General features: G+C 41.0%; 1 protein-coding gene across 2 annotated transcripts; it reads right to left on the bottom strand.

Annotated features, from left to right (window-relative positions):
* Positions 1–12,832: 12,832 nt before the first annotated feature.
* On the bottom strand, positions 12,833–17,376 carry NEFM (neurofilament medium). Of its 2 annotated transcripts, XM_030199613.1 has the most exons (4): positions 16,324–17,376; positions 15,494–15,618; positions 13,890–14,805; positions 12,833–13,856 (listed from the first exon to the last, which is right to left on the bottom strand). In XM_030199613.1, exons 1-4 carry the CDS (start codon positions 17,374–17,376, stop codon positions 13,287–13,289), a joined length of 2,664 nt encoding a protein of 887 aa, XP_030055473.1. In that variant the 3' UTR covers positions 12,833–13,286. The 2 variants fall into 2 exon arrangements, with proteins under 2 accessions (XP_030055473.1, XP_030055472.1); XM_030199612.1 differs by having other exon boundaries at positions 12,833–14,805.
* Between the last annotated feature and the right edge of the window lie 1,112 nt (positions 17,377–18,488).

Genomic DNA, 18,488 nt, shown 5'->3' with positions numbered 1-18,488 from the left:
AAAAAAAAAAGAAATAAAATCTCAGAATACTTCCTGCACGACTGCGGCTCATTGCAGCTTATTTTTTATTCCCTATCTTTTATCTGCCTTCTTTTTGAACAATATTTAACACCGGCTGAGCCAGCGCCTAAAGCATCTCAAAACTAACAACTGTGGCATTTTGTATTAAGCAGGGAATGGAAAAAGGTAATTAAAAAATAACCGGTTTGATGCTGATTGCCTGCAGTGCGAGGCTGCGAGTTTCAACCTTATAAGCACGTAGTTAATTGAGGTCTCAAAAACGACGCCAAAAACAAGACTTTGCATTTAAGTCATAAAAAATTGTTTCCAGTTTAGAAATACAGAATTTTATTACTGACGCAGTGCAGTAAAGCACAAGAGCACGGAAGCAGAATACAGTGAAAGTAGTGAGTGTATATAGATGGAGTAACTTTCTCTGCGTTCTACCTGGCTACATGAGTGAAAGGGAAATGGGCATGTAAATTACTTCCAGTATCTGCTTAAACTTCCTACCTAAGTTTAAACCCCAACCATAGAGAGACATGGGGGAACCCACAGTTTGCCCTGGAATTGGTAGCATGGAATATTGCAACTATTTGGGTTTTTGCCAGGTACTTGTGACCTGGATTGGCCACTGTTGGAAATGGGACCGACCCATTTATTTTATTTCCATTTTGCTCACACCTTTTTCAGTAGTAGCTCAAGGTGAGTTACATTCAGGCACACTGGATATTTCTCTGTCCCAGGAGGGCTCACAATCTTGGTTTGTACCTGAGGCAATGGAGGCAATGGGTGACTTGCCCAAAATTGCAAGGAGCAGCAGTGGGATTTGAACTGGTGCTCTAACCACTAGGCCACTCCTCCACTCCACTCCACTCCATTGTCAGATAAGTGCAAAGTCAGATAATAGGAAAACAATGGTAACCCCTCAAACAATGCATTAACAAAGGCTGTAAAAGCAGGCTCTGTGCTACACTAGAAAATGGAAAGAGACTGGACATCACCAGGAGAGAGAGAGGGGGGGGGGGGGGGAGTCTTTCGGATATGCCTATGGTCAGATTAGAGAAGTTTGGTCAATCAAGACTGTACTGAATATGTAATCAGCATGTAACTGTGAGTGCATACTTGTAAAACAGCCCTGTACATAGGTGTACAGGACAGTGAGGGTGGGGTTACACTAATTATATACTATAATTTAAGCTTAAATGCTATTATATTTTTTTATCAATTTCCTTGGTGTTGTGAGGTTGGTTCTCTTTCTTGGTATTCCTCTATGTCTGATGGCTATCTGGACCTGGCTTCCCAAAATTGTCCTGGTGATCCCACAGCAAGTCAGGTTTTCAGTATATTCGGAGTGCATGCAGATTTATGTGAAACATATTCATTGTGGATATCCTGAAAACCTAACTATCTCTTGGATCACCAAGCCTCTCCTAATTACTTATCTTTCCGTTCTTCAGACTATAGCTGAATTTATTTGTAGCCGCTGTAAATATGAAATATTTTTTTTTCACAAAAAGTCTTTAAGCTAGAGTTTCAACCAATTTGATCCATATTTTTTTTTATAGTAACCTAGTAGATGAGGTCAGAAAAAGACTAGCTTCCCCCTCCTCCCAGTCTTGCCAGATGTACCCAGCTACCAGTGACAGGACATGAACACTGGTAAGATATTTCTTCTTATCTAGGACAGCTTTTATCATCATTCTCCTTTATTCTTCACCATCTTGGTCCAATCAGCATGCAAGATTCCCAGTTTAGTTTCTATGCAGACCCCTTCCCTTCTCATATGTATCTGCAAAACTATGCAATAATCAAAATAGTTACTAATATTAGTTGTCCAATGTCCTGTCTCTTAGATTCACTGTGAAGCCTGCCAGATAGACACAGTTAGATGAGCATCTGCATTGGCTGTTAGTTTAATAGATACTCTTTGCAAGTGCTAGTTATGCGTCTTAAAATGTCTTTCAGACATATAACACAACGTTGAGAAATATATACATGTAGCTTGGCATCCCATCTGTGCCATTTGCTTACTGTAACACTTAATTATTTTTAAACTGGGGCCTACAGTGAAAAGGTTATCTGTCAGTTTTCAGTCTGTGCTAATGACAAAACATGTTTTCAGAAGGAAGGGTTACCTTATTCCTACTTTATTTTCTCCTTATCTCTTTCATTTGTCTACGTTCCAGTTTTCCCTTGGCTTTGTTCTGTGCAGGAGATCACTCAGCTTAAGAAAGATCTAAAGGCCCATATGGCCTTGGTTTGTGCATATTGATCATTAAATGAATGATAATGTTTTGCTTTATAACAGTGTTTTATGTTATGTTTCTATTATCATTGTTTTGTGTAAATTTGTATCAGTTGTAGTAATGTATGATTTTGTTTTATCATTAGTTATTCTTGTTAAATTGGATTCTATTATGTATGGATTTTTTTTTGTTATCCGCTTAGATTGTTTCAGATACAGTGGGTTAGAAATAAAGTTTAATTATTATTTTTATTAGGACTGGATTCTATGGGCCCTGTTTATTAAGGTGAACTAGTGTTTTTAGTGCACACTAAAAATTAGTATGCGCTAATGCTAGAGACACCCATAGGAAAATATGGGTGTCTCTAGCATTAGCATGTGCTCATTTTTAGCGCACACTAAAATGCTAGCATGCCTACAGCGCGGTTTAATAAACAGGGCTCTTTAAATGGCACCTAAAAAATTGGTGCTGAAAAAAATAGCGCTAAGCACTATTCTATAAATGGAGTTTAAAGTTAGGCAGTGTTTATAAAATAGCGCTTAGCACCAGGAATCACAACTACCTTTAGGCAAAACAAGTTACACCAGTGAAACCTTGGTGTAAATCTCCATGAGTAAATTAAAGGAACACCCCTGATCCACACATGACCAGCCCATGGTTGGGCCCCCTTTTTGGACCCATGCATAAATTTTAATTAAATCTAATTAACACCAATAATTGCTTGTTAAGGTCTCAATTATCGGCACTGATTGGCTTATTATCCAATTAAATTGTGAACACCCAAAATTGCATGCACAATTAGTGCATAGCCAACAACACTTTATCATATGATGTACAAAATATCTGTATCTATTACAATAGTCTTGAGAGCTGGTTCTCTGTCCACACTGTTCTTTTTGTGGTTATTGGAGGGTACCTGCGAACTACTAAAGATAGTCACTGTCAAGATACACAACACTCCTGGGACATAGGGGGAGGGGTCGATTCAAGAGACAGCATCAAAAATTAGGTGTGAAAAATACGGGCACTAACCCCTGGATTCTATATAAAGTGTGACTTGAGTTGCACGTGCAAATATCTAAGCGTATTCTATAAAGTGATGCATGTAAATTCTAAGATGTGGATCTGAAAAGGGGGCATCACCATGGGCGGGTTGTGGGCTTTCTTAGAATTTACACACACTGTTATAGAATATGCCTGGTCTGCATGTAATTTAGGCATTGGCATTTACATCGGGTTTTCATTGGCGTAAATGTCCACGATGCAGAAAATGTGGGTTGAGCGTATTCTATAAACAGGATCTGCTATTTTGAAAAAGATAAGTTATAAGCTCTTTTGTAGTTATTAAGCAATAAAGTTGGCTAAGAAGCATATAATAAATTAAGCAAGGAATAGTAATCTTGTGACCAATGAAGAGGTTGGTGAGCCGTGGGCCTGTGAGTTCATATGAAAAGAGTTGCCACTGAGGTCACTGTTGATATGAAGGGTACTCTTTAAGCATTGGACATTTATATTCTTAATAACTTTAGGTGCAAACTCTTGTGCTATATCAAAGGCTGGTGTAAATGGTCACGCCTAAAGTTGGCACTTTATACATGTAGGTCATAGTATTTTATATCTTACATGCACAACTGCAAGACAGGCCTCTGATCTGCCCATAGTCATGATCCCTTTGTAGTTAAGCACTATGGCAATGAGACACTAACCCACGGATTCTATATATGGTGCTCAAAACAGCATGCACAAATTTGGACATGCGCCCAATATGCATGCACAATCTAATTAACGAGTCAATTAGCACCAATACTTGGGCGCTAACAATCAATTATTGGTATTAATTGGCAGCAATTTGGATTTACACACGCATCTTACTAAGTGCTATTCTATATAGATGTGTGCATAAATCTTTTAGCGCACAACTGAAAAGGAGGCATGGCCATAGGCGGACCAGGGGTGAGTCAGGGGTGTTCACTAAACATGCACGCAGTATTACAGAATGGATCTGTGCCTATTTTACACATGAGGATTTATACCAGGTTTCAGGTGTTGTAAATCCTCACACTCAATGTTAGGTGCAGAGCGGAGAGCTGTTTATAGAGTAGCACTCAGCGCCCATTTTCTTGGCATCCAAATTTGAGCGGCAAGTGCCATTTACGGAATCTAGTCCTAAGTTTATAGAATAAGTGCAGTGCTGAGTTAGTGGAGAGGAATATGAGGATGTAAGAGGGTAGGGAGAGGAATAAAAAGTAAGGGAAGAAGGCATAGGGAGCAATGAGATTGCAAGGGAGAAGGGTAAACATTCTGCCACAAATATTTTGTGGGTTACAGTTAATGCTACTGGAAGCAAAATTGTTTTCTTCATTAACACTAACACAAAGTAGCTGTCATGTTTGCAAAACTCTCACTATGGTTGCTGTCAAATAGATGCAAAAAGTAAAGAGCTTGGAGCAGAATTAAGCCTTTTAGTAAAATAACCTTGTAACTCTTCTGAAAATTACATGCCTCTCTCACATCTCCCTAAGTGTTATTTTCTTGACATTTCTCTAATATACTGGTTCAGATCTTTCCTCTTAAGAGTGCATATCAGTTATTTTGTTAATAAGTTGTAAGGTGTATGCTACAGGCATTATAATTAGGTGTGTTTTGCATAGTGAGTGAGGTATGGATATATGAGTATGTGACTGCATATGTAGGAACTTGGTGGGAAGGGATATGTAAATGGAAGTGATACATGCATATGTGTGGGGTGGGATGCATGTGTGTGTTACATGAATGTGGGTGATAGAAGGGGTATAGATGAGTGAATAGGAAGGTATAGGTAGTGGTGTTTCAAGAGGGGGATGGTTTCTCCTTCCCCCAGTCTCCTCTTAACACCTTCCTTCTCCCACCATGCATTTACTCCCCTTACAGTCATTCCTTTCCCCTCTTCTCTCTTGCAACTACTTCCCCTCACCCCACCCCTCTGAGCTTCTCTGTGTCAGCTGGTGCCTCAACCCTTGCAGGAAGCCATTGCACTACTACCTACTTATCATTTCTATAGCGCTACTCAGGGCCACCGAGAGACTGGGCCAGGTCCGGGGCAAGGCTGCTGCCACCACAGGTTTTCTTCTGTGTACCTCAGAGTTTGATCCCCATGGTACCAGTTCTTGGGATGGTGGGGTTTGATCTCTCCACTATCTTGTTGCTTCCTGCTCCAATGCTCTTCTCCTCTTCATCTGTATGTGCAGGTTTGTTAGCACATGCACAGACCAACCCATTTATGCAGATGCATGAACAGAAAGACAGATGGACACACCCTTGCTAATATGCACACAACAAAAAAATACCTTATTAGAAAATTACAGACTATTCTGAATACAGTAGCCCACCTTATATTCTCCACACAAGTATGATAGGATTACTCCCTTGTTAAAATCACTTCATTGGCTTCCAATGGAGGCATGAATACATTTTCAAGTTTGTACAATTGTATTCAATATAATATTTGGGAGGGCTCCATTATATAGGGGGCTGTTTACTAAAGCTTAGCTCGAGTTATCTGCAGCAGGGCCCATCTTATTCCTATGGGCCTTGCTGCAGATAATTCAAGCTAAGCTTTAGTAAACAGGGTGGATAGTTTGGACATAATTTGTATCTCAAAGGAAGACAAGTTCAGAGCATTATGAGACACCATGCAACTATATTGTCTGGACCCCAGGTTGTATTGGTCCAAGAGAAGTTATACTTCTGTTGTTTCATATCAGGCTACTATTATCTGGAACTCTTAAAAACATTTGGAATCTTTCTTCTTCTTTTTTTTGTTTAGGAAATATTTGGAGTTGAAATATTAAATGGAATTTAAATGTTTGTCATTTCTAGATGTAATTATATATTACTCTGAAACTCTGATGTGATATTTACTTATTGTTATTTCCCATATATGATTGGTATCTTATGTTGGAATCCACATAGAACCAACCTAATGGTATCTGTGGAATATAAGAATATTTGTAATTGTAATTGTAAAATATTGATGCAGCTCACACACATATGGAGTTTTGATCATGCAACCCACTAACACACATTATTTAATGGGACCTATTTACTAAAAAGCACATAACTTGCACTAATATGTTAGCATATTAGTAAATCTAGCTCTAAGTTTTGTACCTGAGGCAACTGAGGGTAAAGTGGGAAAAGCCAAGATTTGAACCCTGGATTTGCTGGCTTTATCCCCACTGTGCTAACCACTAAACCAGAACTTCTCAACCCATCCTTGGGATACACCCAGCTAGTCTGCTTTTCAAGATGTTCACAATGAATATACATGAGTTAAATTTACATAGAAACATAGAAAAATGTAGGCAGATAAAGACCGTAGGGACTATCCAGTCTGCCCAGCCATGCCATTTACTCTCCCTATCGCTCCCTTACAGATCCGTTATACTTGTCCCAAGCTCTCTTGAGTTCAGATGCTATTTTCATCTCTACCACTCCCACCAGGAGGCTGTTCCATGAATTTACCACCCTTTCCATGAAGTAGTATTTCCTCAGGTTATTTCTGAGTCTTCATCCTATGCCCCCTCATTCCAGGGCTTCCTTTCAATTGAAAGAAACTGGCTTCTTGTGCATTTATGCTGCATAGGAATTTAAATGTCTCTATCTTATCTTCCCTCTTCTGCCTTTCTTCCATAGAATACATATTGAGATCTGTGCATCTGTCTGCTTCACCCTCATTCCAAGAGCCATGAAGTCACTTTTGATATGTTCGGAGGGGTACCTAGCAGCATCATTTGTGCTAACGTGGATGAGCAGCATTGGATAATTGTCATTAGGCTTGATGAGTCTTACACACTCTCTGTAACATCTTGAATTTTGGCACATGCCAGACAGCACACCTACTGGGACATCATGACTGGTCTGCAGATGGACGCCTCTGTACACCTCATAAGAGAAACACCAACCACCACTACCTTTTGCCTCTTAGTGGTCACTAATCCAGCAACTTTGGGGATTTTGAGCTCCGATTCCTCCTCTCTCTGGGATGCTCTCACCTCCTCCAATTCCAGGATTGCATATTGGTTCTTCAGTTCGAGGGCAGGTGGAGTCATGGTATCAATCCTGCAGGGTCTCATGATCAGAGTCCAGCTGTCCTCTTTCAGCACAGCTTCTTCTTTCCCACTGCTGGAAATCTTTGCTGCTTCATGAAGCATTTCATTGATGTATTTCTCATTTTTCATGGATGCTTCTCAACCTTGCCACCTCCTCTCTCAGTTCTTTTGCTTCTTCCGTGAGGGATTCAAGCTGAATCCATCTTGCTCATGGAACCAGCAACTCTCTTGGGATCACATTTTCTGTCTGCACAGAAGCAGAAACTGTAATTGCTGCATTCGGCACCTAACTCTTACCGCTCACTAAATCCAGACTGCCCCAATTTGACCGCCCCTATCGGACTGTCCATTCACTTGTCTCTTAGATTGTAAGCTCCTTGAGCAGGGACCGTCCCTCTATGTTAAATTGTACAGCGCTGCGTAACCCTAGTAGCACTTTAGAAATGTTAAGTAGTAGTAGTAGTAGTAGTAATTGGAGCAATAGCTTTGGTGACACCATGTTTCACAGCCATACTGCATTTACAGAAGTATTTGCACCTGTAGAAAGAAAACAAGAAAAGCCCTTCCAAAGTCCCTAACTTTTCTTCAGCTGTCCTGTAGGTTAAAAGTAGCAGCTTTTTTCTTTTGTGTAAGGTGTAACCATCAGAAGTTCAGGGACTTCAAAAGAGCTTATTTAGGTCACCTCTCCTTTTAAAATGGAGGTAAAAAAAAGAAATATTGGAGCAAGCAAACAAAGAAGCTCCTTAAAGAGAAAATTAAACTAAGTCCTCTCTCTAAGATAAGAAAAAAAAAAATAAAGCAATAGTTTCCCCAGCAATATAAAATTAGAATTTAAATAAACCCATTCCTAAAATAAATAAATCAGGCACAACACTTGTTGCAAAAAACCCTAATTCAATCTACAATTTCTACCTCCTAATTAGCTGAAGAGCCTATAAATCCAAAGATCACCCTTGGGGTAGGTGGAAAATGGGGTGAGAGGGAGGGAATTAAACACTAAACAGAGGTTTCCCTCAACTGGTATCTGTGCTCTAAACTGATGTTATGCCAAGCTCTAAAATGCAACCTAAATACTAAACTAGACTCTAAAACACTATTTATATAAAACCCTAACAGAGATTTAAAAGGCTACACTATTGTCTAAACTGACTTTGCTAAATAAGTAGAGTAAATTAACAAAAAAAAAGACAATCTGGCCGATACATAGTGCTATTTAACTGGCCAGAAATGGCTATTGACTGGTTAAATAGAGTTTTGTTGCCTAACCGCTAATATTCAGAGTGAGATAACTGGTTAGCGCCACTGAATATTGCCAGTTAGCAAGAAAAGATAATCGGCTATATTGTTTGATAATTGGCAATATTCAGCACTGACTGGCTAAGTTTAGTGGCCAAATTGGACTGCCTAAATAGCAGTCCTATCTTTGGCCACTATAAACTTAACTGGCCAGCGCTGAATATTGACCTAGCTGTTTAAGTTTGAGTCAGCCAAAACTCCCCCAGATATTCAATGCCAGGCTTGGCATTGAATATTTGGGGTTAGTGCTGATTGCGGCACTTAGGCGGGCTGCCTCCCACAGGCTGAATATCGGCCTTAATGAATTTACCTATTCAACCTCAAGTTTACCTTTCCCCCCCAAGTTTTGAATGCAATTTCCAGCAGGTAAGATACACCAGTGAAATTGTCCTCACCTCATTCTGTGCCCTGGGGAAAAATTATTTTTTTTTATAGAATAAGGCCCAGTATTTCTGATCTGATTACTACATGGAGGTTGCTTCAGAAACTAGGGCTACTTTTCTAGAAAAATAAACTGTAGCATAGAGGTAAGCTGCTCTGTCTTTCTGGGCCTATGAGCTACTGGATGAGTCTTTCTTACTAAATATCTGTTCATCATACAGTCCTTTTTTTGGATAAAGTTTCTTTTGTAAAGTGCAGACTGATAAAAAGTTTTGGGTGATGTGTGGTCTTCAAAGTTCACAAGTAACAATATGTATAGTGAAATAAAAAGTCTGCTAAGACCCCAGTTGCCTCCAGAACCAATATGTCCACTATTGTTCCTTTCCTTCTTTGTGCTGCATCCTTATGCATTTTTTCCATTACATTTTTTTCTACAGTGCTATGTTGCAGTAGATCAATGTGATGTCAGAAGACCCTATGTTTGATATTGGAAAAAGAAGGGGAAACTGCCTAAGAAAAAGAAATGTTTTAATTGTGGACTTCTACTATATGTTTTGATAGCACTTTTATGACTTAGTATGTTCAGAACAGTACTGAAGAGATATTATGAAGTTTCTCAGAATAATCATCAATGAGTGCAGGTATTGTTAGAGAAAGATGCATTGGAAGAGTATGGTTGGCCAACAGAAGGATATATTGCCCAGGTTCATGAGGAAGCCACATCCAGTTCTTCTTAGGACCCCACATGGATAGGAAAACTACACAACAAACACTGGGTGGCTTAATAAATTATTATAGGTGGTGTATCTTATGATTCCACAGCCACATTAAGAACCATGTAATCCAGTACCTTCTGAAGCATTTTACAATGTTTGTGGAATCAAATATCAGAGGCCAGTAGGAGCCAGAAGTAGTAGCAGTGGTGGTGGTGAAGCACATTTCCTCTCTACCCTGTTATATCTCCTATACATGCTGATCTGGGCTTTGCAAGGAGGAGGAAAAAGCTGTTTCCTCTTATTCTCTTGCTGGGAGCTTGATTGTCATACTTTCAACTATGTCACATCATAGTGTCCCATGTTCTAACCCCCCACGTAGTAGAAGGGAAGCAGTACAAAGTATAACTCTGTCACTGCCCTTGTGCTAATGCCAAAGTTAGCATGTTGGAGGAGGATGGGGTGGGAAGAGAAGAGGAAATCATCAGGTGTAAGGAATCATGCAATATATGGGGAGGGCACATCATGCTTAGGTGGAGAATGATGATAGAATGGGTGTTGTATATTTTAGGGTTTTAAAAATGGGAATGGTATTCTCTTCTTCCCCCTTCCTGTTGCCCAACCTCATCTTCTCCAATCCTGGTGCCTTTTCCACATTGGTGTCACTTCTCTTCTGCTTCACCATTGCCTGCATCTTCCATATGAGTGACAATCCTCCTCATTCTTATAATAGAACCTTCCTCTGGTGATAGCTCTTATGTTGCTCCAACACTCCATGATAACCCTCCTCACCTTTCCCCTTGGGTTACATTTGAACTTCCCCTCCCCTAACTTCTATTATGAAGACTCTAAACTATGCTATAGCTATGGTGAAGAAACATTGGAACATTGGCACCTCTGATAGGAGGTGGAAAGGGAGTGGATAATGAGTATTACAGAGGAGGCTGAGGTGAGTGGGTGCTACTTGAGATCAAAGAAATGCCATTGGAAGGTGAGAAGTTTGGGGAGGAGGTGATGCAGTACTGGAGGGAATAGAGTTTAGGGAATAGAGAGAGGGAGTTAAGTAGTGGTGATATTACTTGAGGGAGAAGGAGGGATCATGTAGGTAGAGGCATCATGGAAGGAGGAGTGTAAGACAAAGCCATCAGGGGGATAGGAAGGAAGGAATGAAGAAATGCAGGGTAGGGAGGCATCAAGGGGGTGGATGGGAGAAATACAGGGCTGGGAAGTGTCAGAAGGAGATGGAAGGAAGGGATTAATTTCAATGTGGATGTAAATGTCTTGAAAAGAAGAGGGACCAGCAAACCTAGAATCAGTAGGTATGGAGGTGGGCTGGAGGAGGGGTTTGATGGTAACACAGGGGGAGAACGTTGATAAGGAGTGGAGTATAGGTGGGAGTGGGCCAGATGAGGAATTGTATGGGAAGGCGTGTGTGTAGGAGAAGCACACAAGCTGCTTCGTCTGCTCTTATGTGCACCCGGCTAACTTTGTATGTCACTATCTGCTAGAATGTATGGAAATACATTTGCGCTACACTTGTGTGAAATGACTGATGGATGGACACAAGAAGCTCTGTGTAAAGGTTCAAAGTTATATCTTCAGAACTCTAAAAATATTAGCATTGCAATGTTAGTATTAAAATGGAGATTAGCAGGCCTAAAGATGTAGTTTTAATTATTGGAAGATATTCATTATTGAATGTGATTTTATGATAATAAACCTTATTATTTGAGTGCCTTAAGTACTCTTTGAGGTCACAATTTTCTTTGGCTGTTTATTACTTTCCACACATTTCAAGTATTTTTTTTTTGCAAACCAGGTCAAGTGACCTTTTTTTTAAGTCTGAGGGCATAATGTTTCTCTTTGAAAATATAGCCACTAAGAAAATAAACAGAACAAAATTAGAAAATAACACAAGAAACAAGTTGCATTATTCAGTGCTGTATGGTGATTAGAGTTGAGAGTTGGATAGTAATTTTCCACTGGGTCCATCTTCACAGCCCATCTAGGCTCTGTGGCAGGGCTGCATCATGTTGGCAGGGTGGTGTGTGAAGAGGTTACTGTGGCAACTGCAGTTTGACTTCACGCACTGGAAACCATTGATTCCTTGACCATCAGTCTACTAGGCTCCACCGCATCTGAAGACAGAATCAACCATACTGTATTTCATCAAGTTAAAAATAATTCTACATAAATGGGAGCTGGATCAATATATATAGAGGGAGTGCAGAATTTGTTTTTATGGCACCCCAGAACCAGCTCACTTCAGAGACATTACAGCACTTCTGCCTTTTGTCTACCAGTACACAATAGCAATGTTTCCCTATCTGCCTTGAAGGCACACCTAACTGCTATAACTTTCAGGATATCCATAAAGAATGCACATGAGAAATTTGCATGCATTGGGGATCCAGTCTATACAAATCTATCTCATGCATATTCATTGTGGCAATCCTGAAAAACCTACTGGCTGTTGTGACTTTTGGAGATGTTTGGGAAATAGTGTGCTATGCTAAAAATACAGATTCAAATTTATTCTCTTTCATTTTACAAACAAGAACCTTGTATAAGCAGTTTTGGGCCAAGGGACCTTGTAGGCATTCTCTGAAGGATCTGGAGAGTTGGTACACAATTAGTAAAAATCCTTATTTAAATAATGTATTCCTAGTCATAACCACCAGCAATAAAGCCTGTCTGCCTTTCAGTTTAGTTTGTCTATTTATCCACTGTGTGCATGTATGTATCTATTGAATTTATCTACAAATTATCCATGTTTTATGGTCACTAAATTATCACTGTGAAATAAAATATAGGGCATTCTGTATCCCATATATTTACTTTCTTATGATTTAACTTTTTCTCCGAACTATTATTTGGGGGTCATTCTAGCAAGACAGGTTCAGTTGTATGTTGAATTTCTTAGATGCCTCCTAGCATCAATCAAGACCATCAGCTGTGCTAGAGTCAAAAGCTGAGTTCACAGAAACGAGGCCACAATGCAGATGTTACTTTTCTTTCCCAATATGACTTTTATTGAGCAATATTCTGCTGTGATACTGACATAGATCAACAAAAGGTTGCTTACTATGCATGTCAAAGAGGTTCTCCCCTAAACAAAAGTCCTTCGGAGTTGCACCAGTGAGGTAAACATAATTCATAAATAGCTTTCATTTAAGGCTAGGAAATTCCAGGTTCTTTTCATTTCCTTTTATTTTGGCTCAGTTTATTCTTTGCATAATACATCTGAAAGACTTTCCTCAGCTGCACTCCTCCAACCACTTGGGAAATTCGAAAACATCCTCTCTACGTACAATTCATGCATTTCTTTTTTAAAAATTTCCCAAGTTTTGTGGAGGCAGTGCTGTCTTGAACTAGCATGCATTTTCCCCCCATATTGCACAAAGTAAAAGACGGTGCCTGAATCCTCCCCATAGAGAGGACCCATTCTGCTTAAAGCCCATTGAAGCTGTTCCTCACATGCATTTTTTAAATAGCTGTCATATGGCTTTACCTTTGCGTGTTTTATTTTGTTTTATTTTTTTAACTGAACCAAAGCTTTAGTCAGTTTCATTAGTTTCTTTTAGCACGGCCCGTGAACTGGAAGTGACCGTCTCAATTTTCTTAGTGGACACCAATCTTTCTTCGAAAGTTTCCTCATGTTCCTCGACTTTCTCAGTAACTGTCACAGACTTTGTGATGTATTTGGTGGTTCCATCCCCATCTCCACTAGTTATTTTTTCCACCCTTTTGGTGACTATCACTGTCTCCTCTCTCTTCTCACTGTCCTCTTTTTCCTCCGAGGGGCTCTCATCCACACCATTAGTGACCACACCCTTATCTTCTTCCTTCACTTTCCTTTCTTTGAATTGTTCTTCCTCCTCCTCCTCCTCCCCCTCGTCTTCATGCTGAATGTCACCATTGACAGCCGTGTCTTCTTTCTCGGTTTCTTTTTCGCTTTCATCACCTTCTCCTTCAGCCGTTTCCTCTTCCTCCTCCTCCTCCTCCTTTTCCTCTTTAACATCTTTTTTTGAACCAACCTTCACTGCTTTTGCAACAATAATAATTTCTTCCACATCTTGCTTGCCTTTCACTGGAGATTCTGCCATCTCTTTCTCAGAAACGTCCTCCTCTTCAGTTGCTTCTGCCTCCTCCTCCTCCACTTCTCCGTCCTCCTTGTCAGCTGCTTCTGCTTCCTCAGCTGTATCCTTCTCCTCCACCTCTTCTTCTTTTTCTTCCTCTCCCTTCTGCTCTACAGTTGCTTCCTCCTGCTCCTCAGCAGATTCTTCCTCTTTTTCCTCCTTTTCTTCCTCTTGTTCTTCACTCTCTTCCTTTTCTCCCTCTTCTTCACTATCTTCTTTTTTTTCTTCACCTTCAGTTTCTTCTTCAGCTTCTGCCTCTTCCTCAGGGGTAGACTCTTGCACTGATGATTTCACACGCTCAATTTTTTCCTCTATGATGGTTTCTTCTATTTCACCCTCTGCTTCTTCTTCCTCCTCTGCTGCTTCTTCTTCTTCACTCTTCTCTGCAGATTCTTTTCCCTCTGCAGTCTCAGTTTCTGCTTCTTTCTCCCCTTCATCACTGCCTTCTTGTTCTGTTTCTTCTTCAACTTTCTCACCTTCCTTTTCAGATCCTTCTTCTGCCTGATCAGACTCCACTTCTTCTGCTTCTTCAGCTTCTGTGACCTCTTCTTCTTTTTCACCACCTTCCTCCTCCTCTTCCTCCTCTGCAACCTCAGGTGCTACTGCTTTGACTGTAGTTTTTGCTGAAGCTACAATCTTCTCTTCAACAATTTTTTCCTTTTGTTCTCGTTTCACTCCGCCATAGGAACATTTTGCCAGCTCTTCTGCCATGGCAGCGAGGGCAGCGTCCATTTCAGACCTGTCATCTTCCACTTTGGTCTCTTCAATGATTTCTTCTACAAACTTGTGCTGGACTTTCAGTTTTGGAGGCTCGGCTTTTGATTTTTGTATTATGCTAGATGTTATCGTTACTGTTGGCTGCCTGTGTGTAAACGAAGGCCCAGTGATACTTCCAGAAAATGTGCTAAATCTTGTCTCTTCTCCTTCCAGCAGTTTTCTGGGAAAAGAATAACAAATCATAGGTGAATACTTTTTAAACATTTATGTCAGGATTATGTTTGTCTTCTTAAATTGACTTTCAATGACCTTGACTAAATTTAAAAAGGACACACCCATTTCCTCCTCTGCATCCAGCAGGGATTTATTTATAAGAAGTCCTTTCTAGAGTCAGTAGATGTCATTTATCTTATGTATTTCAAACAAGCCCTCCTTTCTTTGGCACACTTTATGAAAAAGCAAGGCCAACTTATACTACAAAACTGCAATGTTCCTGGCATGTTAATAGTCTTTTGTGGGTGCCCACTGAACTTGCATGCTTTTTTTTTTGAATTTTGCCTTCTGGTATTGAACAGTCAATATAGAAGCAGTTGTAAAATAAATCGATCATTTCCTGAAAAACGTTGCATTAGAATGTTGAAATAAAAATGACAAAACATCGAATAATGCCCTTTACCTGGGAAAATCTTTTTTTTTTTTTATAAGCCCTTTAATATAGACTTTTTGTTCCGAATGCAATTTGGGCACCCCGGATCATAAGTGCCCCATTTTAATTTGATAGCCAAGAACCCAAACGCCCCTGAAGCTGCGAAAACTTTTCTGTTGCTGATCGTCAGCTGGAGCATGGCTCAGGCAGCATCTGCAGTGCTATTAATATTCAAGACACGTCTGCGCCGTGGCTACAGTACCTGTATGCAGCAATTTCAATATCCAGAGCCATCTTGACATTGAGGAGGTCCTGGTACTCCCTCAAATGACGTGCCATTTCCCATTTTGTACTTCTCAGTTCATTGTCCAGCTGCTGAATCGTATCCTGAAACAAAACCGGCAAATTTCTGTAATTCGGAGTCTAACTGACGAAACCTTGTACTTGACTACATGGACGTGCAGACCTATCCAAATGCTCAAAAGTCGCCTTGTAACTCTTTTATTTTTAAATTTAGATATTACATGTAAGGACTAGAAATCTATAGCAACCTCACCTCCCAATATTCTCCTCTATCTCAGCGCTATTGGGCTGCAGTAATTAATAAACAAGTATTCAGGTAACTTTCAGTATGCGGAGTTAGCCGATGGGCATTTTAGCATGAGAGACCACATTTAACCATTCAGATGTCGTCCAAAACATTTCATAAGAGCAATAATGTAAACTTTTAGGTCAGATACCAATTTAATTCGAACAATCCACCAACATTGTATGTTTGCTATTTAAATGTTTAAATTTTCTGTTAAGATTTTTAGCATGACCACATGGTATTAAAACAAAAATCTATAAACGTATAACACTAAATAAGCTTTACAACGGTAGAACAATTTCCAGAGTACCACCGCAATGAACAACGATACCCTTGAGGAAGAGGAGCTGAAATGCCTAGGAAATCAGGGAATGTTACAGATGCTACCAACTCCTGAAACCAGAGAAGCTACAGATTCAAAAGTGCTGAAAAAGCAGAATTAGGTACCTAGTCTACATGATTGCAGTGCGCTTAAAGTTTGACAAGAGAAAGATGGAGATTACCTGGTAGCTAGCAAGGTCGTGGTTGTGGCGCTCTTCAATGTCATTGATCTGCCTCTCTAAAGACTCCTTGGTGCCTCTGGCCGACTCCAGCTCCACACTTTTGGACTGCAGCTGACGCCTGTATTCATTGATCTCTTCCTTGGCCGATCTAATGGCCTCCTTGTTCTGTTCCGCAGCCTCCGTCAGCTTGGTGTAGCGACACTTGAACCAGTCTTCCGCCTGCTGCATGTTCTTGTCCGAGTGGCACTCGAGCTGCGACCTGATCTCTTTCAAGGCGGAGGAGATGTCTGATTTGAGATAGTCCTTCTTTTCGACGGTGACACGGGACGCTTGAATCTGAGAGAGGAGCTCGGCCACTTCTTCCTCGTGGTTATTTCGGAGAAAAACGACCTCGTCTTGCAAGGACTGCACTTTCTTATCCAGCTCCACCTTTATCAAAGAGGCGTCTTCCATGTCCTTCCTTAAGGCTCGGATTGTGGCTTCGGTGTCATCCCTTAGGCGCAGCTCTTCCTCGTACCTATCCTTGAGGCGCTGAATGTCTTCCTCAATGTGATCCGTGTCGAGTTGGATCTGGGCTTTCTCGTGGTTCACCTGCTCCAAGAGAGACCTTAGGTCCCTCATCTCCTGGTCGTAGACATCTCCTAGCTGGGAATGGGTGGTTTGCTTCTGCCGCAGAGTCCGGATCTCGTTCTCGATCTCCTTGTTCTGCTGCTCCAGAAAATGGACCTTGTCGATGTAGCCGGCAAAGCGATCGTTGAGCCCCTGCAACTGCTCCTTCTCGTTGGCTCGGGAATACTTGAGGTCCCCGTTGATCACAGAGGACTGGCTAAAATCCAGGCTATCCGAGGAGCTGAGGACCGTGGAGCCGTACCCTCTAGGGACAGCCAGGTTGGGTCTCTTGTAAGAGGGGGAGATGGTGCTGGGCGTGCTCCGGGACCACGACTGGGACCGAAAGCCGCTGGACGGGGAGCCGCTGGTTCGGGTGTAACTGGTCCTAGTCTCGGTCATCCTCCTATAGGAGGGATTGCCTAACGTTTCCAGAGTGTAGCTCATCTTGGAAGACTTTGTGATGTGTGTGTGTGTGGCTATCCCAGCGCTCGCTCTGCCTTTGCACTGCCTTTATATACCCCATGCATACCGCTAGCACGGCAAGAAAGAGCATTTTCCCTGCCTAATTGATCTGCTGAAGGTGGGGCTTTTTTTTCCCTCCCCTACACGTGGGTTGGGCAACATCCAGTGAAGTGCTCTCCCCTCCCCCTGTCTCTGTAATATACCAGGCAGAGCAGAACGGGGCCAAGCTGAGGAAAATCCTCCAGCCAAATAGACTACCGTGGGCTTCCTGTGCATTTCTGTTCCTAAAAAAAAAACGAGGCCAGAGCCCTTCGGCAGGAGCTTGTTCTGTATCTGTTGGAGGTGACATTTAGCCTGGGGAAAGGTAAGGCCGCGGACGCAGGTTTCTCCCAGATGCTGCAGTGTCCTGGCAAGATGGAAGCAGAGAAAGGACAAAAGAAGTATCTCCCAGCATCGCTGCTGTTAGTCATTTATTAAATAAATTGAATCAAGTAGAGCTGAATCCCTGTATAACTGTATTCGATGTATATTTTCGAGCTGCAGCAAAACGCCATTCTTTAAATATAACCGGCGGTTATATCAGTTTTGTAGCCGTACAAATTAAATGTATGAATGAAAGCTTAAAATGAATCGTCCTTGTATAATCTCGTAAATCAATGAATTTGAAGTGAGAGCATGACACAGGCAGCTCTGTGAAAAATAGGGGAAACATCCCAATAATCTTAGACTGACGGAAGTGATATGGAGACAGAAACACGGAAGAAAACACGGACAGGATGCAAGTTCATATTGCAGTTTCTATGATGGGGATGAGGGTTCTTATGATTTTTTGCCAGTCATTGAGGCATGGACTGTGCTGAGTGGAGATATACATTTCTCTATTTTCTGCTCTAAACCAATTGGTATCTTTTGAATATCTCAGTGGGTGACAAATTTATAGACCTAGAAATAATTACTGGATAGGGGTAAGACATGGGAGGTTTGGTTGTAGGCAGACCCGATCGCTGTTGCTTAACCTTTCACTGTCCCCTCAGAACTGCAGATCTAAATGAAATACTTCATAGCCTAAATCAGATCTTACAAACATAGGGACC

Source organism: Microcaecilia unicolor, chromosome 4 (assembly GCF_901765095.1).
Source record: "Microcaecilia unicolor chromosome 4, aMicUni1.1, whole genome shotgun sequence".
NCBI lineage: Eukaryota > Metazoa > Chordata > Amphibia > Gymnophiona > Siphonopidae > Microcaecilia > Microcaecilia unicolor.
Note: the sequence above shows the minus strand (reverse complement) of the source record. Positions and strands in the feature narration are given on the sequence as shown.

Excerpts from the sequence above, each read along its gene's own strand:
- NEFM (XM_030199612.1), bottom strand. The coding sequence starts at position 17,376 with ATGAGCTACACTCTGGAAACGTTAGGCAATCCCTCCTATAGGAGGATG. Across the intron at positions 15,619-16,323 it reads ACGACCTTGCTAGCTACCAG|GATACGATTCAGCAGCTGGA; the intron begins GTAATCTCCATC and ends GTTTTGTTTCAG. Across the intron at positions 14,806-15,493 it reads ATTGAAATTGCTGCATACAG|AAAACTGCTGGAAGGAGAAG; the intron begins GTACTGTAGCCA and ends TTCTTTTCCCAG.